Source organism: Vipera berus, assembly GCF_964194415.1.
Source record: "Vipera berus genome assembly, chromosome: 1".
NCBI classification, from domain to species: Eukaryota; Metazoa; Chordata; class Lepidosauria; order Squamata; family Viperidae; genus Vipera; species Vipera berus.
The window spans coordinates 109,927,230-109,941,444 of NC_138202.1; the positions used below are offsets into that span (position 1 = coordinate 109,927,230).

General features: G+C 37.9%; 1 protein-coding gene across 2 annotated transcripts in view; it reads right to left on the bottom strand.

Annotated features, from left to right (window-relative positions):
- Window positions 1–468: 468 nt before the first annotated feature.
- TSPAN4 (tetraspanin 4) overlaps window positions 469–14,215 on the bottom strand; it is a gene marked incomplete at its 5' end in the record, with an annotated part of 735,824 nt that continues 722,077 nt past the window's right edge. For both annotated transcript variants that reach the window (XM_081313178.1, XM_081313177.1), the window contains 4 exons: window positions 469–974; window positions 3,123–3,206; window positions 7,313–7,444; window positions 12,845–12,946. In XM_081313178.1, the coding sequence (XP_081169304.1) occupies window positions 906–974; window positions 3,123–3,206; window positions 7,313–7,444; window positions 12,845–12,946 (387 nt within the window). In that variant the 3' untranslated portion in view covers window positions 469–905. The remainder of the gene's footprint in view (window positions 975–3,122; window positions 3,207–7,312; window positions 7,445–12,844; window positions 12,947–14,215) is intronic.

Genomic DNA, 14,215 nt, shown 5'->3' on the forward strand with positions numbered 1-14,215 from the left:
ATTAAGGAAAAGACAAAGAGCTCAAGGGGCCCACTACGGAAAAGAAGGACATATGGAACAGCAAAAGTGGAATGACACTTAAAAGAAAATCCAGAGGACAGTGACAGAAAGGTGATTACATATTCGCTGAAGAATAAAGCTGTTTGAAGTAATTGCTTGTTTTTCAGCGGCCTAACTTTCTTCCCTAGGAGATCTTTCCATTTGACTCCATGGTCCCTTGGAATACAAAGGAAGAGAGGACTGATGTGCTTTGTAGGCAGCTGCTAGAATGATCAGTGTGTATCTATATGGATGTACTTGGACATTAGTACTTGAATGTTATTACATTGATTTAAAGAGTAAGAATTCCAGTTCTGTTTACTGCCAGATCTGACTTGACATCTGAAACCGTTTCTTTGAGCTTTCCCCAAAGACCTCTCATTCTCTGACACAATTTTGAGAGTCCAATGCATGCCCCCGGGGCTGAGGTGCTAAGCTGGCTAAAACCAAATGCTAAGAAATGGCTGCCCCACATCCTCGCTGTCATCATGAGAAAGGGCACCCTATAATTTGAGGACTGATGAAATAGGGCTAGATGGAACATTTCTATTTGTCAACAGCCAGCAGAGGAAAAAAAAGAGAGATTAAACTCAGCTTCAAACTAAACCACAGTCTGTGCAAAAGAGAGCCGCTCCTTTCTTTGTTTTCCTTGTCATTTAGAGAGAAGAATTTATTTTGTCGGAGCCAGTCGTCTGAGTTCCACGATGATGATACTGTTTGAGTGGTGTGACAAAACTAGGGTGATCCACAATTTTTCCATAGAGGATTATACAGTTTATTTTACATAGAAAAAATATGACAACAGGATGGAGGGTCCTCTCTTTCGTCTTGTGGAGAGGGGGCTGACGGACCCTGAAGATGATTTTTTATGCACAGTAGGTGTCTGTCTTGACAACCTGACAATACATGGTCATTGCAAATGTCAGTCCAAGAATCTGTAGATACAAAAATCATTGTCAAGATTAAACAGCATGCAACTGTATCCCTATTCTTTAATGATGTGCACAGTTGCACACTACAGATCCAGAAGGAGTAATGAATTTCCCATGTCCCCCCCAGGGCATACCAATTCTACATAAAATAGCCCTCCGTAATCAACAGGGCATGCTCAATTTGGGGCTAGCCTAATGGAAAGCCAGTTATGAAATTTCTTCACAATCGAAAAGATAGGAAAGAAACCTGGATTCTAACTCAATCATGGCTTTATTCAATATTGATGAAAAAAATCTTTAGATAATTTGGGAGAGGGGCAAAAGCCCCTTTCCATTCTCTCCTTTCTAACAGAATAAGAAAGTTGGAAAGAACCTTGCAGGTCTTCTAGTCCAATTCCCTGCTTGGGCAAGAAACCCTATACCATTTCAGACAAATGGTTGTCAATCTCTGGTTAAAAACCTCCAGTGTTGGAGCACCTGCAACTTCTTGAGGCAAGTTGTTCCACTGATTAATTGTTCTATCATCCCAAAGGTGCTTTTTCTAAAGGCAACTGGAGTTGTTTTTCCTTGAAGACATTTTGCTTTTCATCCGACAAGCTTCTTTAGTTCCGACTGAATAAAGCTTCTTGGATGAGAAGAGAAATCTCCTCAAGGAAAAACAAAGTAAGTCTAGTTGCCTTTTGAAAAAGCAACTTTGGGACAACCATGACCTGGATGACTGAGAATCTCTATAGAATCTCTAACTGTCAGGAAACTTCTTAATTCTAGGATGGTTCTCTCCTTGATTAGTTTCCATCTACTTTTATCTAGCTTGGCTATCTATGCCATTATTGTGCTTGGGGACTTTCTGCCAAGAGAAAAGAGTATTTTGGGGGCAATAGTTAGGCTAAGTGTTGACTCCATCTGTAGACATGGCCAAAGGACAGCTGAACCCTCCATATTCTGTCTGCCAAACTTTCTCCTCAGTTTTTTGCCCATGCACAGAAGAAGTAAGGATTTGTGCTACATGGCCTATCCTCCTCTACTTTGCTTTGTGCAAAGTTATGATCGTGTGTACATTATGGTTTATAGGCTTGTTCATGTGCGAATACTGTAAATAATCTGCACAAGACTGTACGCTACCAAAAGGCTGACGTACAGTACAGTACTTCCTTTAGCTGAGAAATTCTGGAACTGCAATTTTCTGAAACATGTTATGGAACTCTAATAGAGAATGTCCAGCTCTGTATCTAATTTTCATTTCCTACTATTTTCTGGGGAAACCATGGCAAATAATCAGGTATAAAAATAACAGAGGATTACAAAGTAGAAATGTATTTTATCTACTCTAATTCTGGAGAGTTGGGCATACTTAAATCCACTGATTTTAACAGGATTAGCCTCCTTAATTCTGTATTAAATTGTGACATTAATTTGTACAGAGGCAAAAATCCTACAACTCTACAGGATTAATTCTAAATGGTGATGACATGTTTAAATCACTGGGGCTGTACGTTAACAACATATTTGACTGTTTTGGCTCAAATGTGGTACAACGTAAGCGGTTTTAATCACGGTTCTTGTTTGTTAATTTTGAGCAGTTTTATACTGTTCTTAGGATCTCAGAACAACATTCTGAGGATTGGAGGAAAAGATTTAAAGTGTAAGTAGCAGTGAAGTGATCAAGTCAAAATACGGTAATTACTGAACAGCCCTGCTTCCAAATAAAAATTCGTTATGAGGGATCTCCTGCAGTTTAAGCTAAGGCACAATAAGTCAATTACCGGTACTATTCCCCATTAACTTAAGCTTAACCAACTTTATGCAGAAACCATTGCTATTTTATATCATCAGATTCTCTAATTAAACCAAGGAAGGATGACTGGTTGATGTTTGCATGTTTGCACACAAGCAGGAGGAAACAAAACACTATTCAACATAAAGAGACAACTTTTCCTTAGATCAATCTTCTTGCAGTTCTGTTAGGTAAGGCTATAATCCTGGACCAAGTTATCAATGAATAAATTCAATGGAATTTCGTTTTGAGAAAGATTTATAGGATTTTGCTATTAATACCAGGTTATATTTGTGAAAGATAAACTGAGATGCATTTAAATCCTTCACCGTGCTAATGTAAACAGAAAGCACCAAGTAAATAAGGGGAAATTTTACCTGAACCAATGCTGTGCACAAGCCAAAAATTCCAACTGCTAACAGGTTCTCCTGAAGCCATAATTTCACTGTTTCATAGCAAGGCTGGAGGGAAAAAAATATGCTATAAGGAAGTAAAAGACCTAAGGAGAACTTACAACTCATATCGACCTTGGTAATCGGCAATGTCAATTTAAGCTTTCCAGTGGAGATGAAAAGCATCTCTAGGGACTTGCTTGCATTGAAATATGTCTTTAAAGGCCTAGAAAAATTGTACAACTGAAGATCAAGTGGATACTCTGCAAGATTCATTAACAAAAAAAAGGAACAATGTCTGCTTCTCATGTTTTCCCTACAAATCAGACTGCTGCATTTCTAAACTGAATAGTAAATCTTAGTGGTTTAAACAGAAATGCTGGGCGAGAATTTGAGAAAGCAATTTTAGGCCAATTATTGCTTAAACAAATCATTAGCCAAATCCTTCACCTTGCTTTCTAGCAACCACAAAATAACCAGATGACATTACATTTGTTCTAACATGTTAGTCCCACTGTCAGTATGTTAAATTTTATTACTGATAATTTCCTAGGTGGGTTTGCTGGCCCAACTCCTAAAGGCAAGAGTTTTTAAAATGACCATTGAATCAACGGTAGCATTTACTTTTAGTTTTGGTACATTCCTGTGACAGATCACCTTGGATTGATTTTTTCAGCGACAGGTAACTTTTTGGGTGTGTTCACAAGAGATGTGGTTGAGCTTGAGTCTCCAAGCCCAGTACTCTATCCACACCCTGGTGACTTCTTGTATTCCTGGATGGATTCCAGAGTACTTTCTGAATGGCAGGAATGTTCCTTGGGAAAGATACTGCTCCCCCTCCTACAGAAAACCTCTAAGTACTGATTATTTCATCAGAGCTGCTTCCCCAGAGATTATCACTGTCTGCTGTGACAACAGGCCAATTAATGCCAATCACCACTGCACACTGAATGTTGTGCATGCAATCTCCTGAATTGGCAACATAAAACTAGGCAGTATTGTCTTATACTGTAAAGTCTTGTTTTCTTGTTTCCTGATCATATTTTGGGCACATTCTGGAAGATGCTAAAGTTTGACCCTGAGATTCGTAAGATAAGATAAGAGAATCTTTATTGTCATTTTTTTACTGTGGACACAATGGCACACATCAAAAATGAAATTTAGTTGCTCGCTCTCAAAGTGAGACACATACATGACACCCCCAAAACATACTACATACAACATATGTATAGACCCACACCCCTACATATACATAACAATAAAATATTAAATACTGTCCATCTTGAATATATAATGGAAGGAGGAAGCTTGAGAGTTCACAAGGTTAATGCTGTATGGAATGAAACTACAGTTGAATCTGGATGTTCTGCTTCGGATACCACGAAGCCTCCTCCCAGAAGGTAACAAGGAAAACAGGTTGTGAAGAGGATGAGTAGTGTCCCAGATAATCTTACGGACCCTGTTCAAACAACGCTTCTGTGTTACGTCCTGGATGGGAAGGAGGGAACTGCCAATGGAATTCTGTCTAAATTTGCAGTTCTCTGGAACTGCAGAAGGAAGGAAGCTTTGCCCCAAACAATATTTATTTATTTTTATTTATTTATTTTATTACATTTATATACCGCCCTTTCCCGAAGGACTCAGGGCGGTTTACAGGGTGATTAAAAACAAAAATACAAAAGTTAAAAACAAATTAAAAAAATTATATCCGTCCCTGAATAAATAAAACCCCAGTTAAAATTAAAATTAAAATTAAATTATTTGGAGATTCTTAGATCTGAAAAGGATCCCCCCCCCCAAAAACGAAAAGCATAACCAGAGAAAACAGCTATTCCTTCCTCCACAGAACCTTTGCTTCCAGTGAAAGCAGCCTTTTTATTTATGGCATCACATGGCAGGAAGCTAAATACTCAATAAAGCAAGTCAAGACTTTTAAATATCTTGGTCTTGTTTTCCCTACTATGGGCAACTAAAAATCTCATGCCGATTAGGTTACCCTAAACACACAAAAAACAGCATTGGCTTTACAATCTGTCTACTTTTTCAAAGGAGCTCAGCATATACCTTCAGCAATTAAAATCTTTTTGGCCAAGATCTGAGCCCAGCTACCTTCTGGAGATCAGTTGGGCCCCTGCAGGTCATTCCTTTCCCTTGAAAGAGTTCCATCCAAGGTCTTGAGATTAATTTTTCAAGTACCCCGCTGTGTTCTGTACGTGGAGCTTTGCTATGAAGTTGGCCTACTTCAAACAGAAATTTTCCCCTAGATTTTCATTTTCTTCTATTGGTTTAAGATCCTTTTTATCAGTTCACATGGTCCCTCTAATTATGATCAATAGCTTTTGATCTTCCTAGTGCTAGGCAATACATGCCAAATCACAACTTTATGCCTTTCTGTGGCCAGCCATCACTGTAAGCATAGGCTATGAACACACACTAGGTGATCTTAAATAGTGGGCCATTGATTTAAATTTGCAAGTAAATTTACCAGTTCTGCCTAGAAACATCTTCCTAACTCACTGAACATCTGCTCCGACTAGCCAGATATCTTAGTCACATGATTCCAAAATTTAGAAGGGCCTTATCCTTCATCAATAATTTTCATCAATAATTCTTCATCAATAATATCCTAAATAATGATGAGTTTCTGCTTTTATTTGCTGGCAAATTACTAAATAAAAATTGATTATTTATGGAGTTGCTACTCAAAATTCTAGTCTATATAAGAAGAGTATTTTAATTTTTACAACAATCAACATTCAGCAAATATTGTCTTGAAAGAAACAACTGCAAGGAGTTAACTATTAGGATACTTATGCAGTATATTAGCCACTACCATTTAAGATGGCTACTAGTGGTCATAGCAATTCAACTTATTTTTAGTGATCATAGAATGTTTAGACAGGCATTCTTATTCTGCCTTTATCATTCCTATTAAAGGTACTTCAAAATAACCTTGCTGTTCATACATCAACTTGGCACTGAGCTGAGGAAAAGGGCAGTTTCAAAAAATCCCAGGTTAGGAGGGGTCATGTAAGCTCTCAAGTCCAACCTCCAGCTAAATACGGAAATCTGTATTTTCAGCAACTGAAAAATAATAGTCTGCATGCCCCAAAAGTGCTTTTTCAAAAGTCAACTGGACTTTTCGTTTTGAAAAAGCACCTTTGGGACAAATCTCCACAGACAATAGTCTGCATGCATTCATGCAGTGAAAGAAGCCACTTGAGGAAAAACCAACAAACAAACAAAAAAAGACCACAAGGGCAAAATAAAGTTTTGTATATGCTATCTTTGTGCTCCCCAAAGTGCTTTTTTTCAAAAGGCAACTGGATTTTGTTTTTTTTCGTTGAAGAAGTTTCATTTCTCTTCCAAGAAGCTTCTTCAGTCCTTCTTCAGCCAGAGCTGAAGAAGCTTCTTAGATGAGAAGTGAAACGTCTTCCAAGGAAAAACAAAGTCCAGTTGCCTTTTGAAAAAAGCACTTGGGACAACCGTGACCTGGATGACTAAGAATCTCCATAGACATATCCCTGGGCTTTCCTCCAGGCGAACCACCTCATTTCATCCCCCAAATTTCCTTCCCCTCTCTCTTTTTCAATCTACTTGCCTCTCTCTCCCTTTAACTCCTGTACCATCATCCATATCTCCTTTTGCTCCTTGCTGGGGTTTTGTTTTGTTTTTTTGCTTCTATTTGATTCCTTTTGCGCCTCATGATATTCTTGTTTCCTCTGAGTTACATATAAATTTGTATAGGACTATGTTTTTGAGTGTATTTGTCTATTTACGTTTGACTTAGTAAAAATTGTCCTTTCCCATTTTACCTTTACCTGCCTGCTTTGGAAGTGTATCCCTCTATGTGCCTTTCACAAGCATGTGCAACTTTCAGATTACCAGAAGTTGCCTTGACTCATGTTCTTGAGTTCTGTGTTTTTGCTTCTCCCACTGACACTTAAAGGTGAACTACTTATTAAGACTCTCCTTCTCTTGGTTGGTTGTCTGAGAAGTATGGAAAATTAGGATGAATGAGTCAGAATAGCCTTTCTGTTTGAGGTTTAGTCACCCTTTAGGATGGGCACAATAGCATGTCGCAATTAGGCAAAGCTATGACATTTTTCTTTCTCCATTAGAGTCTAAAAATTCTAGTCTTCTTAGTTGACTCATGGTTTTCATTTAATACTCACAGCTTTCCACCAGGTCCCTGGGGAATGAAGACCACAGTTTTCACTAAATTCCAAGCAGCATGAATCTGGCACCCGTGTGGTATTGTACACTTCAAACCAGTCAGTGTAGTTGGAGACACCACAGCATCTGAACTGGAGGGGAATAAGACAAATTACAAGGCACCTTAGTCAAGAGGCCCTTTAAGGATCAGGTTTAATGGGCCCAGCATGCCAGAACACCTCTGGACTGCCCATCTGGAAAGAGGAAGTATTATACTTTTTATTCAAGTTCTTTCATTTCTGAATAAAACATTATGTAAATTTCTCCAGATTTAGCTAATTTACCTGAGAAAGTTAGAGTCTCCCAAATCTATTACAAAGCAGTCCTCCTTTAATGACCCTAATTGGGACTTGAATTTCCATCACTAAGTGAAGTCGTCATTAGGTGAGACATCACATGACTACTCTGCTTAGTGATGGCAGGTCCAGTACTCTCAGTTGCGGTCATTATGCCAGAACAACACTGTTGTAAGTCAATGATCTCATGCTTTTCCTGCCCTGCTGCATTCACTTCCATTTCAACTCCCCCTAGTGTCCTCTCTCCCTCTCGCCATCTCTTCTCTTTTGGTCACCCCTCGCTCTGGTCTGCAACCACACTACCCTTCACTCCATTGCCCCTGGCATCCTCTTCTTCCTGCTATTGACAAGGTGTGGCCAACCTGGCCCCTTCATGAGCTGGCCATGTGCAGCCTCAGGAGGGCTTTGCAAGGTTTTTGGAGGACCTCATGAATGGCCAGGCTGGGCAAACCTTGTCAGCACTGGGAAGCAGATGGTAAAATTCAGCTTGGGGCAGTGAAGGGTGGTGGGATTGTGGTGTGCAGGGCTGTGGTGCTGCAGGGAAGGATCAGGGCAGCAAGGATAGTAGAGTGTAGGGAAGCCAAAAAGGCAGAGATGGGGAGGATACAGGTGGGTAGGAATTTAAGCGTAACCTGCAGTCACAGCTGAGAGTAGTCTGCCAAGCACTTGAATTTTGATCACATAATTGTGGAGAGGTTGTCGCAGCCATAAGTACAAGTAGTGGTTGTAAACGTTCAGTACCATTGTAACTTCAAACAGTTGCTAAACAAGTGGTCATGAAGTGAGGACTACCTGTGCTGGTCACTCAGTTCCCTTGTTATATCAGGACAGAGTGCCCAGGGGCGTCATAGACCCCTATGTCTCTTTACATCCATCATAATATAAGAACAGAACATCCAATGGATAACTATTGCATAAGAGGAAGATCTCTTTGCTTCCAGATAATCCTATACTGTTTAAGACATTCCATTAGGGTACAATATATATGGGAAAGAAAAAAAGTAAAAAAAATGCCTTTGCCTTATCACCATATTCCTATTCATTCTGAAATGCCCCTAACCAGTGATTCTCAACCTGGACCCCTGGGGGGGGGCGCAATGTCATGGGCAGGGGCATAAAGGCTTGAAGAAATGTTATGATTTAAATCTTGAGTTAAGTCTTGGGGGTTCGTGGCCATGAACTGTGGCCCCAAAAGGTACTTAAAGGGGCTTCATGGTGAAGACTAGGTTGAGAACCACAGCTCCTAAGTATTCAACATGGCTTGGAAAGTTGTTGAATGAAGTAGATGTCTTGTCCTATTGTTGGACAACAGAACAGCAAAAGAACTAATCTTCAACTGTGTGGAAACTAAAGAAAACATTTTTATCAAGTTCCATGCATTTTACAAAAAAGTGAAGAGAACTAGAATTACATCAGTGTGTGTGGGGGGGGGGGGAGCCAAGAAAACCATTTCTACTATTCCTTTTGCATGGGGACTTAAAAAAGAAAAGAAAAACTTGACTCAGAAAATTGTTTGTCATAAGACATGACAAACCAGCATTACAAAATGCAGTGGTATTATTTTTCAAGTATGTTATTACCATCCCAAAAACTGTTTGGGTTACAGCAGTGACAATTTTATTATATTTTGTAAAGATGTGTGGCTTCAAATTCTTACATGCTCTGTTTTGAAATTGTCTTTGACATTTGCTAATGAAGTCATGAACTGGGAACTGAAATGGCAGGCAGCCAAGTTTTCCAAATATCAGAGTGTTAAATGTTGATTTATATCTCTTCCATTGTAGCTATTCAGCATCTGGATGTGAACTTCAGTTTTCAAGAAAGAGAGCAATCTGTAGATTGTTCTAGATCCTTTTGTGAGATCTACTCTGCAAACCTGAAAAAAAGGTAGTCACACTGTGCAACTGGGCAGGTGAGTTCATAGATTGCTTTTAATTTATGCCAACCAGATAGCATTTAATTAATGATCAGCACCCACTGAATGTGGGTTTATTTACTTATTTAATAGATTTCTATGGCTGTCCATCTCATACACATGACTCTGGGCAGCTAACAATTATTGCATGATTGGGTTGTGGGATAACTGCCTAGTTCAGTTCTCCAACTCTCAAATGATGAGGTGGTTGGGACATTTTAATTGCCTACTTGCACATGGATGTGGCAAATTAGCATTCTGAATTGTTCCAAATTGTCCGATTTGCTTTTGCCTTTAAGGCTGAGAAAAATATGGAAACTGTGACATTCCCGCCTTCTTTTTGTTTCACCCTTTCAGAATTCCTTGCCTGTTGCCCCAAAGCAAGTAGGTTTCTTAATGCACAAAACTATCCCCTCCAAACTTTCTGAAGGGACTGCAATCAAAAGCTCTGCATTCTTTTATTGTCAAACATTGCCTGAAGCAAGTTTCCCATGCCAGAAGTGACTAAGGGGGATAACTGAGGAAAAATAGCAGATCTTTGATCCTGCCTGCAAGTACACTTCGACATATATGGGAAATTTGATTCTTTTCTCTGTAGAGATGCCAAGGCAGTCACTGTATGTTATTTGTTAACTACTGAAGTCAAGTCTCACAATGAATGGATTCTGCATGTGAATATTTGTGGTGCATTACCCTAGCCTGAAAATAGGTAAGTATCACAAGGTACGTACAATTCTTCTCCAGTTCAAAATTTTAACTGAGCGGGGAATGGGGGGGGGGGGAAATGACAGTACAGTGGGACTCTTTAAATTAACTTTTGTAGTTTTGTTGTTTTGTTTATTCAAATAAAAATATCGGGAGAAGAAAAAAACTGTGTACTTATTTACATTCCAACATAAACAAGTTGTATGCAATCATATTAGTCATACAATATGTCATACATATTGTCATACACTGCCCTGAGTCCTTTGGGAGAAGGGCGGTATACAAATTAAATAAATAAATAAATAAATAAATAAATAAATAAATAAATAAATAAATAAATAAATAAATAAATAAATAAATAAATAAATAAATAAATAAATGAAAAAGAAACACAGAATATCAAATATTGGGATCAGTTACATTTAGTTCCTATTTAATTGTTTTTCAGACAAATGTTTTAAGAAAAACAGCATACAGAGAAACTGTGAGTTGGGAAATTTAGATTTTGTCTGCTCATTGGAATGAAGTCTTCTATCCCATGGTTGAAGAAAACCTACTGCATTTGCAATAGGAGATCCAACAGAACCAATATTTCAAAACAAATCCAATTATGTTGTTTCATAATTTAATTCTGCCAACAAATTAAAGTCTTCATATTATGATAATATATTTGAAATTCTATTTCTATTCTGCCCAAGTCCTGATGAGCAGGTTACTAATCTTCTGTGCCCTCATGTATATATATTTTTTCTATCTTGGTATTTATAAAATTAATGTCTTTGTCTATTTGTGCAAAGTAACATGTCACAGCAATTTGGAATTGAGAATGTACATCCATACAAATGGATGAGAGGCATTTGGACAAACAATGTAGCTTTTTCAACTGGAAAGAGAACAAATTATTGGGATTGTGATTAACCATTCCTATTATGCAGATTATGCAAAGCAGTATTAAACCAGTGATGAAGTGTATGAAAACTGGAGCAATTTTAAGTACCAGTGGAGAGTACTGGCTAATTCAGGTGATCTGAAATATAGCTGTAATAACAGGAATATTTAATTATTTTTTAATCAACAGAAACAAATTGAGATGTCTTATGTACATATAGATGACTAAATTTAAAATTAAAATGGACAGTTCACTATTTTTAAGAGAACAACCAAAGATATGTCGTTACATAATCAACAGAAGTTTTATTTGGTTTACTGAGAACTGTGCAGGACAGTGTTTTAAGAGTTTTAGAATCCATAGTAAGAATCTTGTATCTCTAGAAAAAACATATTTAGAGACTAGAGCCTACATTCCAATCTAGCTTGTAGCATCCCCCAAGCATATTAGTACCTGTAAAATTGCTGTGACCCTCTCAAGCCATTATCAATTTTACTGTAAAAAATGTTTCAGTAAAAACAAATGGTATGGCAATTCTGGGGCCAGGACAAGGGCAAAGTTAACTGTGAGACTAAAATGGTCTAATACATATCAAAGTCTCAAACTGTTGAAGTTCATTCTTCTGATTTCCAGAGTTGGCTAATCAATGAAATCTTTAGGATTTATTTATATGCACAAATTTTCATTGGTGAATTGAAACACTATAGTAATAACAATACGAGTTCAGGGAAACGTGAACAAAAATTATACGCACAGACATACACACATTTGTGTGTGTGTGTGTGTGTGTGTGCGCGCGCAGGGATATATATATATATGTGTGTAATTTTTTTTTTAGATTGCTAACAAAGAATTAAAGGGAGATATGTGTTAAATGCTTGTTAACTATTTAGATTACCTTGCTAGGCCCCAAACATGGGACAAATCTTTATTATTATTACACATATCTCCCTTGCTTCTCAGCTAACAAAGTGAGATAGAGCTTGTGGCCTAGAGGTTAAAACAACTGCGTAATGTGCAATCAGCCCAGGTTTGAATCTCAGAAGGGTATGGCTGACTGATGAAAACAAATAAGTTTGAAATGCATATCAGTCTCCCTTTAATTCTTTGTTACACAAATATGAGCTGTCACTGTTGTGACTACTGCCTGTGGATGCCCTTCAGTTAGGCCGAAACAGGAAATAAAGATTTGTCCCATGTTTGGGGCCTAGCAAGGTAATCTAAATATTTAACATAAGGTAATCTAAATATTTAACATATATAAACAGGACTGAAGAAAAGTGCTTGTGAACTTCTTTGTCTCACTTTCTCTGCTATCACTCATGTTCTAGCTAGCAGGATGGCTGAAATGTGGTATCTCCTGTGCTCCGTAAATACTTGTGGGATTTTCTATTCATTTTGTCTGTCTGCATGTGTGCCTCTCTGCATGCTGATGAGCACCAAAGCATCAGATCAACCCCTTATCTGTAGATTTCAAAGTAGGCCAGGGAAAGATCCATTAAACATCAGGGCCTTAATTCCAGCTCAAGTACAGTGCAGTGGTATTTGCTTTTTTTCAGGCAAATGCTTAAATAAAGCCACCTTAAATTATCTCCATTGGAAATTCAAAGCCAGGCAAATGGGTGTGTAGGTGTGTGTAGCACCTGCTGGCATTAAGGGAAAGAACAGTGAAGAAGTACAAGCTTACATCTGTTTGTATGATGCTCCATGCATTAGTTAAACCAATATTTCCATCAGTTCCATACAAATGGAGCCCTTTCTTCAGGTCCCGCTGAGCATACTTATCGATCTGAAAATAAAGCAAATACAGTTTTTATATATGTAGGCATCCAATATGACAAATCTGTGAAATGGCACTTTTGGGCTGACTTTTCCTCTGAAGAGCCATGACGGCAATTGAACTGCAAGTGAGGCACTTATGACTATTGCAGCATCCCCAGGGTCATGTGATCAATATTCAGAAGCTTGGCAACTGGCATGTACTTGTGACATTTGCACTGCCCCAGGATCACCATTTGTAACCTTCCCAGCTGGCTTCCAACAAACAAAGTCAATGGGGGAAACCAGATTGGCTGAACAACTGCATGATTCACTTAACAACTGCACTGATTTGCCCCACCACTGTGGCAAAAAGGTCACGAAATGGGGCAAATCTCACTTAACAACTGCCTTGCTTAGTAATGGAAATGTTGGGCTCAGTTGTGGTTGTAATTCAAGGACTGCCTATATAAAGAAAAATGGGACTCTAAACAATACATTTTCCTAACTTCCCCATACAATTTTCCAATATTAAAAATGGTGACTGACAATAATATTACCTAGCTATTATAAAGACTTCCAGTTAGCTTGTCCATCAAAAATTAGAGCTTTGTTTTTCTATATACACATCATTATTTAGTGTTTACTGGAAATTTAATGAGATTGTGTCTGATTTTTTTTATTACTGTCTGTAGTTTCTTTTATCTAGGTATTCCTTTGGCTGAAAATCTATTTGAAAATCAATTTTAAATTGATCTAAACTTTGTTGGAATCTTATTACTGCTTACCTTACTATTGCTTTCTTCTATTGTTTTTTATAATTCCGCATTATTATAAGGAGAAAAAAAACTTCAAAAAAGGGTGTGTAGAATAGCTTGATATTATGAAAGATTTAACCATACAGTAGAATGGAATTTGTTATTCTTTCCAGTTTATTTCCAATTTTAGAAATATTTCTTCAGAGAAAAAACAGTTTGTGATGAATTATGATTTCCATTCAAAGGTTTTTGTTATGGAACAATTGAAATTCAGTGGTCATGTTTCATACAGTAAATATTTAGAACCAGGGGTCTTCAAACTTGGCCCTTTTAGGACTTGTGGACTTCAACTCTAGCTAAGAATTCCTCAGATAGACACTGTTAAGGATTGTTGTGCAGTGGTCTCCTTGTGCTACCAAGGAGTTGCACAGACAAGGAAGGGTACTGAGAGCAGTAAGAGTCACACAGTAATCACAAGAGTACACTGAGTTGTGAAAGCAAAAAGTACTTTACTTTTGAGGTGGTGTAAAAACAAAAATGCA